Raw genomic sequence first — 13025 nt, 5'->3', positions numbered from 1 at the left:
GATCTGCATGGCAATGAATGTATAAAGAGACAGTTATGAAGTCACAGACAGATATCACAGCTGTAATTATAACAGATCGGGCGTGATTACTTTGAAATTTCTCGGGGAGGCTGCAGGAGTGTGGTGCCAATTTTTGCAATCCGCCTGGCTCTGCCCCCAATTTACTCACATAATCACGCTTATATGAGAAGAAAGTAACGGGAAAAAATGTTCCTCAAAGAGCCGTCTGCCTTTTTACAGAGCACACTGTTCATTTTAAAAAGAAAGGTTTTTTGACGGGCTACATCCTGATGCTTTTTAGAGAGCGACAAAAGAATCACTTTGAACATCAGAATCACGAAGCAGCCATGTAGAAATGCACCTGAGTAATTGTCTTGACTGAGGGATTATTTTTGTAACATTTCATTACGTGACGGTAAATAAACGTTCGGTGAATTCACGTGAACTGCGCTGTTCTATCACTCAAATGCTGCACTTTTCTTTCTCCAAAACACAAGCTTGACTGCTGTAATCAGAACGGGTTGAACAACCTTGGCTGCTCATGATGGATGGAGAGAGTGTGGCCTTTTGAAAGGGTATATATCACATTAAACCAGGAGTAATGAGGAAAGCTCGAACACCCAGATGTTTGAATGATACAAAGTGTAAATCCCCCAGAATCCAAACTGCTGCTCACAAAAGTTCGAGCAAGCTGGTGGCAAAGATTTGCAACGCGCATCGATTTCAATTCCCGTCATATAATCGCGAAACAAGACACTGATTCACACAATATTAAGCAGAAACCGTAGGCAGTGTGTGTGCAGCAAACATAATGATGTTAAATGGATATGTGGTACCCGCTGACCTTTTTGCTGACACTGTAGTATTCAGACAAAGGCTATGACTAATCTCTTGCTCAGATATATCTAGTGTAGCTATTAATCTTCACCTCATTTCATGCCATACAAATAAATGACCTCTTCAAATGGGACACTGTGTCGCCCGAGTTCCACTTTGCAAGCGTGAGAGCACTAGTTCAAAGCTGCAGCACGTTCTGAGGGAAAAGAGGAATACACAGAGAGGAAGGGGGAAGCGGAGAACAGGTAGAGTATTCGTGAATCCCCGCTGTCGTTCGTTTCTTCAGTTATCGTTGACTGTGATAAGCTAGCCCTGTCTTATCTTAAACCCCCGATAGGCCAAATGGTTCGTCCTGCAGGGAGAGGAGGAAATGAAATGGGTTTCACCATGGAGTTCATTTTTGGGGCCTGCAATCCTCCCTACAACCGGCTAAGTCATTATTATTATCAATTTCAGTGCTCCTTTTCGCCAAGGTACATCACTTTCATCAGTTTAACTCTGTGGACCCTGTCATGGCCAAGTTGTTTGAGTTGTTGAATTTCCTCCAGATTTAAAGAGGCCCCTTTTTTCCTGCCTGGTTCAACATATCTGCAGCGGCAAAAAGGAACTCAACTACTTTACTAACAGGAACAGTTCAGCCATAAATGAACTGAGTCAAGCTCATGCACCCACTTCAGACAGCTTGTATGCTTTTAGCTTAGCAGCAACGGTGAAAATTTAGGGTTAAAAAAATGGTGTAAATAATGTCTTTTCAAATCAGTTTGGGATCCTGAGGCTTCCAGAGACTTGGATTATGCCAAACAAGCTGTATGAAGCTATTTTATGTTACTCTATTTTTTGTGTGTGTGCTTTTGTTTGTTTTAAAACAAATTCCCAGCTAATTCAGTTGTTTAAAAGAATGTTGAAATGCTGTTTTACTGTGAAGCTTTAGACATTTTTTGTGGACTATGATACATCACATGGCTTTCTATGGACATGCGGGTGAGTAGATAACTGAATTTTCATTTTGAGGTGAACTGTTCCTTTAGGTAAAATCTTTTGGCACTTGTACTTGAGTATTTCTGTTTTATGTCACATGTACTATATACTGTTACTCCACTGCATATCATCTGAAAATATTGAACTTTTTACCTTACTGTATTAATTTGATAGCTAGTTACTAATAAACATATCGTAAGCTTATAAAAACAGTAGTATTACACATCATCACATTTAACTGTTAAGGTCTGCCTGTCCTCACAAGCAAAAACAGCTGTATAGGTCTGCCCAGGCGGCTTAGTACAACCTGCTTCAGTAAAGTGCTTTAAGTGGTCAGTTGACTGTAAAAATGTTACATAATTGCAAGTCCATTTACCAATTTTCCATTATTACGCTTTTTTGTTTGTTGGGAAGCGACCCTTAGTTAAATCAGGTGTGCAACAATGTCCGCAAAAGTGGAGGACGGGCTGGTGGATGGGACAAACAAGCACAGGATTTTCACCCAGAAAAGCAAAACCAATAGACGTTTGTGAGATCTATTAAGTTACATCACACACATGATGTATCTTTTACATTACTATACATTACATTACATAGATTACTCAGTTTAACCCAAACCATGATCTTCTCTGAGTCCTTACCTAGTTTTGTTGCCTAAAACTAACGAAACTGCAAACGTTTCACAACAATAACCGCATAACAATGACATCTGGCCCACTCCACCTATCACTGGTGCTCTCCAACCTCCATCGACAAATGTCAAAAAAAAATGTGTGCGGTTGTGGGAGCAATCATAAATGGCGGCTTGTGAGTCATTGTAAACAGCCATATCAATTTGGGAGCCATCTACAATCGACCTGTTCAGTTGTTTAGGTATGACGCTGTGTTGATTAAGGTCCAAATAGATACCTACTACCCAATTTTCACAAAGATTGTAGAACAATAAAAATATAAATACAAATTTATTTTCCTTCTTTCAAACACTATTAATCATGTCACAAGCCTCCTGACTTTTGGACGGGGTCCAGCCCCTCGATTGGGAACCACAGGACTATACCTACAATAACAGCTACAAAGGTAAACAGCTACTTGCGCAATTATGCATTGGTAATAATCTAACGATCATTGCATATCAAATATAATAATTTGAAAGTTAAAGGAGTCATTTTTCTGCACACATAGTAAGTTGACTTTTGACACTTTAAGTGCATTCAGCTGACAACACTTTAATAGGAGTTTGATGCAGAACGTGTAATCATTTAGATTAAAGGATTTTGAGATTGGTGTATTGCTACGGTTACCGAAGCAGAGGATATAAATATCTTTTCTGCCACTGTGCTCTCATATTTCTTATATCCACATTTATTTGCTGGCAGGCAGCCTAATGCTTAAGCAGTTTAATAACATTTAATGAGTATAGTGAATTTTCCACAGTCAAATAATATTTAGAATGAAATCGTATCCCATAAAAAATAATCACATGCATTATCCAAATGCAATGTGTTCAGAACGCGGCCAAATACATGTCAACAGTCCTGCCTTCACCCTGGTGAATATGGCAGCTTTCCCTTGGCAGTGTTTCCTGAGGACAGGTGGCTAGGGCGGAAGGCCCACATTGTGTTTGCAATGGAAGCAATGGGAATGCTCTCCAGTGAATCGCCAAAACACACACTCACACATCCACATAAAGCACAAACCCTCTTTCATTTCCTTTAGACGACTTGTTAATTTTTTTTCAAATTCAAACAGTAAGAGGCAGGAAATTGAATAGAGGGATGACTTGGAGTGAATCCATTAATCCATCATTGCTGAGGTAGCTCAAACACTAACTCGAGGCACTCGAGTCTGCTAAATTCTAATAAATACAGGCAAAGATAGATTACCATAGATCCGGACTACACATGAGAAAGACCAGATAGAAAAATAATCGCCACTTTCAATCCAATCTTTTCTTGTTTGAAGTTGACTGCCAAAAATAATCATTTATAACAAACACAAGCTTATGATTTATCTGTCAAGCTACGATCATTGAATCTGAGCAATGGCCACTGACAGTTTTGTCAAGTAACACAATGTGTAGTATTCAGCACAGAAACTGCTGAGACAATGAAATGTTGGCTGGAGAACCTTTTTTGTCCTTGTACCATTTCCTGCTGTAAAACTGTAGTTAATAACATAATGTGGCTCTTTTAAAGTTCCGCTACCATTCACGAAACAGTTCCTCGTAAAACCTTATCAACAGTGTGACATAGCCTGTGTAAATATTGTCAGCAGTCAGACTGAGCAAAAAATAGCAAAAGTAGCTCACCAAAAATGTAGGTAACACTTTATAATAATCATTATATCATTACATTAATAAATTGTAAATTAATAGTTAATTAAACTTTAGTTAATAGTCATAAATAACTGTATTTAGGCACAGCAGTGGTTTTGTTTGAATCAATGCTAACATCAGCATGCTATCCACATCACAGTGACATTGAGATGTTTAGCAGGTATGTTTAACATGTTCACTAAGTTTAGTGTGTTAGCATGCTAACATCTGCTAAGTAACATTCAACACAAAGTACATCAGAGGCTGAAATGTCATTGATGTTGCTGTCAAACACAAAAGTATTGTGACCTGATGATGGCACTCTACAGAAAGCTGCACACAAATGCAAAAACAGAGTTTTATGATGTTGTGAAGTAGCATGGGCTCATGGGAGTTGCTGTCTTCACTGGTAAACAACCACCATTCCCAATGAAAATCTTTCTGACCTGACTCAGGCAGAAATGTTCACAGATGAGGTAAGGTATTAAACTTTCATTCATGTTACGATTAGTCACGTTCGCTGACTTCCTTCCTCACTCTCTGATTTATAATCTGAAGTGCACTGTTACTGAAAGGAAATCATGGATTTCTCTGGGTGTGAACATCATTGAAAACATTTGGGAATCAAAGATCTGGTTGTTTTTTAACATGTTATTGCAGATATGTAACTAATAATAATATCCAGTAAGTTTTCCTGACTCATCCTGCAGGGATAGAATTTCAAACTGAGTAGGATTTATCCTCTGGGGACAATGACTGAATACAATTTCATGGCAATCCATCTAATACTTGAGATATTTCAGTCTGGACCTAAGTAATAGGCTCACACCACCATCCATCCATGTTGCTAATGTGGCTAAAAACCTAACATGGGGATAAAAAGGGAAACTGTAATGATGCTTTCCTTCATTTGCAGCGCAATCATCACCTCTTTTTACACTTGTAAGATCTTTATTGAATCAAAGTTTAGCGAGGGAGCTCGACCATAGTGAGAAGTGTCTGACTTCAGTTGCCTGCAGCATTAACAAATTGAATTAAAGTGAGAACTAAAGTAAAAAGTGAGCAATTAATGTGGCTAATTTGGGGTAGACTGTCTAAGCTTGTGTCTCCTATGATTTCATAAGTGAGACCATATATAGTGAGACTGATATTTTAAGAAGCCATTGAGGAACAGTGTCTTCAGGGTTGAAAACTACTATTTATTACTGTTCTTTACGCAGTCTATTTACCATGAAGAGGAACTTGGGGTTGCCAAAACCTCTGAGGGAATTTCAGGAGAAAAGACGAGACAAACAACATCAGTAAGAATGTAACAGTGGGATGATGAGAAGCAGCGCTGAGGGAGTCTGCACTAAAACACTCACCTCAGCCCTCTTCAGAGCACCTGCAGACTCCCCTGTGGTTTTGGAAATCTGCTGTTGTTCATTGAGCTTGAAGTGGTTCCTATACCAAACAGTGAGCCGCTTTCTTCTGATCAAGTTAAACTCGAAGGGTTGGTGTGTCTTATGTCCTCCGGTTTGCAGAAAAAACTAATTGCAGATAATTATTAGTGTCCCATTGTTTTAATTTATTATGTGTTGATGCGCAGTGATGCTTATTGACACACTGACACGATCTACTGTAATTAACTCCCCTCTAAACCGACTGGGTGTCCTTCATTTTAAGTATAAAGCAATTACTCGCTCTTGATGATTTTAACAGCTGTGTAGACAGCAGCTTCAGCAACTTTGCTGCAGAGCTTTTAACATGAATGATAGCCATAGTCTAGTTCAACACTTTGAATCTCGTTTCAACCTTTAGTGACCTGGAGTGACGCAAATCCTTTTAAAGTCAAATACAATGTAGGCTTGAAAAGTGACTAAAAGTTAAAAGGTTTCCAACAGAAAAGCAGTTATGGTCTGTGAATGAATGTGGATTACAATGCGGACAAGTTTTCATGGGGGAAAAAAGGTCAAACCTTTAAAGGGGACATCTTATGAAAACCCACTTTTTCAACATTTGTGCGCATATATTTGGGTATCTGGAAGGCCTACCAACCACACACTATGAAATCAGACATCCCATTCAGTTCTCTAGGTGGCTGCCTGGGCCGGAAAACATATGATTAAGTGAGTCATTCAGAATTTAGCCTTCTTCTTACACAAATTGGAGGCTCCTATCACATACCTAGAATAATACAATTGGAAACCTGAGTATCTACACCCACGACTTGATAGCTACCTCTTTGACGGGCCGCCACAGTATGTAATGTAAGTGCTGGACCGCTAGTGCTAACAAATATGTTGTACGTAAGAGTTAAGCATAGCTGCTTTTCTGTTGGAGGCACATACGGTACGATTTTAACAGGGGACCACAGCGTTTTAACATTTGTAAGCATGAAACCATAGGATACTTTTAACGACAAGGGCCAGTAAGTTAAGCACGGGAGCTGCAAGAATCAACACAAAAGTCTTCATCTACTCCCATCTGAGGATGTAAAGACCCAGTGGATGAACTATCTTTGATAGAAATATTACAGAAATGTCCGCACAATGACTAGAAAACTACTGAACCTTCCCACTGAGCAGGCAACGTCTGTGGACATCCAAAACAGGTTGATATGATGTCCGTCGGGCCAGGCCATGATCTGGACATCCACTGACAACCAGAATTAGTCGATAAACAACATTGACAAAAGACCTCTGGCAAGCCCATAATCAGTTGATAAAAAACACTGAAAAAAGACCAAAGAAAAAAGATGCCAGTTGGGGTGGAGAGGCAGCATGGCTAAGAGACAGTGTATGCATCTTCCCATGGCCATGTAAATGTCTATACTACGTCCAGAAAAGACGTATAAAAAACTTTCATTCTGGCTCCCCAGAGGACATCTTTTAGACGTCTAAAAGACGTGATCTAGACCACTTTTTGCTCACTGGGTTATTGTGTGTGTGTGTGTATTTTACTCCCGGACTGCTCCGGTAACCTCACAAGCTCAAGGATGTGTGGATTTTACTACAGACTGCATTATCAATGAGGGCCAGTAACTGTACAAGTTCAAGAATAGATTGATAACAGATGTTCGTGATCCGACTTCAGACTCGTTAGCTGTAGATTTTACCCTGTTTCATGTTGCTTTACTGTTTATTTTGTGGGTCAGGTTGTTGAATTAGGCATTAGAACATTGCTTGGCTACTCCCAGCCTGGGGCAATGTTGTAATACTGAGAGACAGTCAAGAGAAACTGTCTGAATGTCACGCCTCATCTGAAGCCAACTAAATATATGTTGGTAACTGTGTTTTTCATGTTGCTTTGTGTGTTCATACTGCAGCACTAGCTCAGCTAGCGTTAGCTTTGTAGTTATACAAAGGCCTTTTTGCCTCTCAGGTATGTGTGTGTGTGTGTTGCTGCTGCGTGTGAATGTATTTAAAAGACATGCCCTGAAGATAATGATATAGGTATATGTGAAAAGGAAACAGTCAAATTTTGCTTGGCAACTGTGCGTAACTTTGATTAGACCACACCATACAAAAACCAAAACACCATACAATTTTACCAAGAAACTCTAATAATAATTCAAGGTAGCTGATAATAACCAAGCTAATTTACATTCATGGATAATTACTCAGGTAATTAAATGAAGTGGGACAGCTGAGACCTGATTCGTCTGGAGAGCTATAGCAAGGTCCATGTTACATTACCCTGGAATATTAATTTCTAGCAAATAATAAATAGATCTTCGAGTAAACAAAAATTGTCAAGCATCAAACAGCAATTCCTGTTTTTGTCTCATAGGTTCATAGTCATGAATTTGTCTATAAACTCTGCTCTGCTCACCCTGGAGGAAGTGTTGTTTTGGGGCACCTGTAGAGATAAGGTACTGCCTTCCAGACAACCAAGGTCACATTCTGTTCCGCCAGCATCTTAACCTTCACTATATCTCATACCAGAGATGCACTGGCGCCATGACACACCCAACTCCCCATATTCTCCCATCAAATGCAACGTGACTTAGGTGAGCACGTTTCCACAGAGTATTCTGTAGCGGGTTGAATAGTCACAGACCGGAAATTGTCATTCAGACCTGGCAGCACTGCATTGTGTTACTACATCTAGTGTTGAGTTATGTTCCCCTTGACCGAGCTTCATTAAATACTTCAACGTAAGGCATCACGTCTCCTGAATCTCCTTCCCCCCCTGGGTCAATCTTGTTTATCTTTTCTTTAATCAAAGTTCATCTAACGTACGGCTGCTTGAACACTGATGCATTGACAGGTCCCGAATAATTTGTTGAACAAAAAGTTAAAAGTAATTTTGATATCAATGCTGAAGCTCAGGTATCATGTTGCAATAGTATCAAATATTTTTGAAACATCAGCCTTTAGCAGAGCTGCTCACAGCTCAATGCAGCTTCAGCCTGTGTTGAGGAGCGACAATGTTTGCCTTTTACAAGCCAGAAAGGTGAATCGACGCCACATAACTTCATGCTCTTCTTGTTGATACACGACGGTTAGTGCTTGATTTAAAAAAATTTAAGGACCCATTTTACACAGCGGGAGCACAGCTATGAAATGTGGCTCCCTTGAGAGAATATTGCAGAGGGCCCACTTTCTTTAATAACACAACCTTGCTGAATTTTTCATGAGCCAGCTCCAGGTGTGCGCTCCCAAAATTGTCACCACATTTTACTCCACCAACACCGGCACTGAAAGAGAGAGCTATTATTTGCCAAAACAGAAAACCAGAAGCTCACCCACAGCTGTTTCCCTCCTGTCTTGGGGTTTCACATTACTCTCTAGAATCGAATGGGAGTGAATCCAAGAGAATTTCAATTTAGGAAGATTTACCGGCTATTTACTTTTTAGGTTAGTTTTTCCTTTTAATATCATCACTATTAATCAATGCCGCATTGTGGTAATCTAGAGAGCCTCAAACACAACCTTGCAGCTGACAGAAGCCTCTCAGGGGATTCTGTGATAATGCAGAGTAATAAGTACTAAGAGCTCACTAATCACTTGGCCACATGATAAGACTATTAATCTTGCCGCCCATGCAGCTCCACTCCGACGGATCGCTGCCTTTTGCCAGAGAAGGAAATATTAAAAAGCTCTAATGCAGCAACCGTTCACCAAAGCCATAAAGTATCCTCGCACCGATCCATAGATGTCAGGAACCCTGTCTATCTATTTCCAGAAGCCTGGACAACATCCTCCTAAATGACGAAAGATATGATTCATGACACAATCTCCACTAATTCGGTCGCATGCCGATACCTCAGACTGTGTTGCTGTCATGACAAATCATCATTTTTTTCCGCCGCTAATCAACATATTTCAGTTGACCACCTGATCAGGTGACTCCCTGAGGGTTTGGAAGGCAGCAGAAGGTGATATACAGCCAGCTGACAGCAACACGCCTGCATGAAATACATCCCGACTCTGTCTGCGAACATTGGCTGTTCTTATGATTACATGAAACCTTTTCTGCATGACAATACAGGGGAAATAATGCAGTCTGCTTGATAACCATGAGTGTTTTCATAAAGCATATTGTTCATTGTGTGCACTAATATAAGATATGCAGTTGTGTTGCACTTTCTCCCTTACATCATTTTGATGTTACAATAAAACAGTTTGCAGGCAGAAGCAGAATGTGCTGCTCATAAAAACCTTCTGCAGCTGCAGCTGTGAACACTACCGCCACACTACAGTAAGTGTTCAGATAACCCTATCACATACATGCTAAAACGCCCTTGAATGACCTTCTCCTCGACTTTAATCTGCTCCTCAGCCAAGGTATTAGAGCAGATGTGCAGATTTGTAAGTTAATACAACAGAGACCGATGAAAGTTCACTCCTTTCCTTTCTCCTCTCTAGTATTTAACTCAACTTCACCTGATTTGACTGCAGTGCATTTCATTGCAAGCAGTATAATTTTCACTAGAGTGCCTCAATAGGGGTCAAGGAAGGACTAGTGGGAAAGGACATCTAAAGCATGGCTGACTGTGAATAGGTTTGCAGGAAACATTCAGTATTAATGAAAACACGCAGGAGGTCTGTCTTCAGGCATCAAAGAACGGTGCTTAATCATTGGATTTATACTTCAAAATCTCTTATATATAGAATCTTTACCCCCAAACCACATATACTGTAGACATACACATTATGAAAGTAATGCTTATGGAACTATAGTTGAACCAGAATGGCAGTAGAGTGCATACCTCCACCGCGGCACAACAGTCCCCTTTAATTCAGTCAAACCTAATCCAATATCAAAATCAATAAGCTCACCAGATCTCAGATCTGCATGAAATTGTACCCACTCATAGATACCACTCATCTAACTAAGCCTGATTTTCTCCATCAAGGTCCATGCTTTATTCCCTGCGGAATTGACGCAAATATGGAATAGGTCCTATCCCATAATGACAAAGGAAGTGAGAAAAAATTCTTGCATCTGTCCCTTTGTCCGGATCCACACTAAAAGCTAATGGGTCTATTCTGGGCCAAGACCAATCCTCCATCTGGGTTTCCTGGTCAATAATTTTTGTGTAATTCTGCTGACAATCCAACGAACCAACAAATGGACACGGCTGAAAACAACATCCTTTGAGGTAATAAAGCAATGACTGTGTCAATAACTGGTAATAGTGATCTTCAGCTTTTGGTTGTCAACTATTTTCTGTGTGGTGGCTGTGCTAACTGCATTTAAAGGAATAGTTTGACATTTTATGAAATGTTCCATTCTCATGCCTGAAGGACAAAGGTTTCTGTTTTGCCAACATTCAACTTGGCGGTTGGGTTGTTGCCAGAGGCACCTCAAGAAATAACACAAGAGGGCTAGCCAAGTCATAGTTTGAAGCATTGAGCCACTGACTAAGCTGCCATATTTGATGCGGAGTGAGAACGGGCTTTCTGAGTAGTATGCTAGCTCGCATACCTTCACATAGAGTGAAGAAGTGTTCGCTGGTGGCATCTTCCTATAATCAGTCACGCTAATGCTAACACTTGAAAAAAATGAACTCTTTGATTATGGTGAATGATCTAAATCTCACAGTACATATCTAAGTGCTTTTGAGTACATACCGTAGTGAAGAAAATGTGTGACTTGTGAGTTATGAGCACATGCGCATATTCGTGCATGGCCTTTATTTACACAGAGCTAATGCTTCAAGGACAATCTCGGAGACTGACTGACTGTGGCTGCAGGTGGATTTGTCATGCATATAATAGCAGTAGTGATATAGAGGTAGTAGATACAGTGTAAAGTGCCTCTTCATCCTGCAGTCATGACTCACCTGTATATTTTGTATCTGGTGGAGAAGCCTTGCCGGTTCTTCTCCACAAAGTCGATGTACTCTGGGGAGTGGTGGAAAGGCCCTTTATCAGACAGGAGCCAGTCCAGGGGCCCCCCGGGCTTGTCATTGGGGAGGCTGGCTGTTGCTGCTGCTATTACCGCAGACCGTAAACACACCCAGCAGTGAAGGCTGAGGCTGATGACGCCCCATAGAGCCATCAGAGATGGAGGGCGCAACGGAGGGATGAGGGTGGTGATGGTGGGCGGGGTGTTCAGCGGCCAAAGCCACTCGTCATTAGCTGGCTCCTCCACTGGGATGACCGGGGGACCTGCATCACCTCAACGCCCCCGGAGCACCTAAAGAAAAACACAAGCATACAGATGAGGATACATACAAACACCGACAACCAGGCAGCATGATACAAACGCTTGAATTTTTAATTGTTTTAGGGGGTTTAATTACACAGACGTACCGAGACTTCAATTAACTCTGCAATCTCTTTGTGTCGAAATGATTCATCATTTCTGTATTGACAGGCAATTAATTTTCAACAATGTTCAAAATGAAATGACCATTTTAATAATTCACCAAGAAAAAAAAAACATGAACTCGCTGCAGCTCTTCAAATGTGAGGATTTGATTCTATTTCCAATTAAAAAGAGTCATCACTAGTAGGTGATTTGAGGGGGGACAAAGGGGCAGACGCCATGCTCCTTGTTAACAAAATAGCCAAAATACACCCCCCTTGTTTAACCTGCCATCTCTCTCCTGGACCCGGTCCTGTAACTAATAAATTGTTTCTAGCATTCAAACATTTCTATTTTAAGTGGCACAGCTTCATTAGCTTTTACGGCACTAGTGGCCTAGGAACCTCACGGCCGATTGAATGACTCATGTGACTCAACTGGGCCAATTAAATCTGTTTTTGTCTTAAAGCGTTGTGATTCCAGTCCGACAGATATACACACACAGATGAGAGACAAGACGAGAGACAACAACGAGGGAAGGTTAACAGTGAAAACAGAGCTTTTAATTAAGAATGGACTGAGTAACAGTTCAGTATGAGTCATATCTGACACCATGGACCCCTGCAAAAAATGAACATTCGCCTACTTACGCTTGTAACTATTCATTAAAACTGTATCTAAAAATCATTCATTAACTGAATAACTATGGGTCACCTTACACTATAGAAAAATAACCTTGACTAAACTTTTAAACACTGACGTAGCGATTCACACTTCCTGAAAAAGGTCATCGTCTTTTTGAGTTGTTACCATGTAAAATATTACAGTGTCGTATTTTCATATTACCATCCCATAAAAGCACCCATCTACTCATTGAGAGCAAATTGGGGTTTAGTATCTTCATCAAAGACAATTCATTATGTGGACAGGAAGAGCCGGGGCTCCAGCCGCTGGTCCCCAGAGTCTCGTTTTGATCCACACCACTCTCAGTGCTCAAATTGGGGAGAACGTCACAGATTGGGCACACAGTATCACTCACAATGGAAAGAGTGGATGTGTGGAAACAGGAGAAATATTGCAGAACATGATGTAGAGCTAAATAAAGAATGCAGGAAATCAGAGTCAATGAGTTTGATGCCCCGGTGCATGCTGAGAG

General features: G+C 40.6%; 1 protein-coding gene across 1 annotated transcript in view; it reads right to left on the bottom strand.

Annotated features, from left to right (window-relative positions):
• The window catches only part of LOC141004883 (BMP/retinoic acid-inducible neural-specific protein 3-like), a 39717-nt gene extending 28070 nt beyond the window's left edge, over window positions 1-11647 (bottom strand). The window contains exon 1 of the mRNA XM_073476576.1: window positions 11403-11647. Coding sequence (XP_073332677.1) covers window positions 11403-11620 — 218 coding nt within the window. The 5' untranslated portion in view covers window positions 11621-11647. The remainder of the gene's footprint in view (window positions 1-11402) is intronic.
• Window positions 11648-13025: the final 1378 nt, after the last annotated feature.

The sequence above is a fragment of the Pagrus major genome, chromosome 11 (genome assembly GCF_040436345.1).
Source record: "Pagrus major chromosome 11, Pma_NU_1.0".
Classification (NCBI taxonomy): Eukaryota; Metazoa; Chordata; class Actinopteri; order Spariformes; family Sparidae; genus Pagrus; species Pagrus major.
The sequence above is the reverse complement of the archived record's forward strand: the minus strand, read 5'-3'. Positions and strand labels throughout refer to the sequence as shown.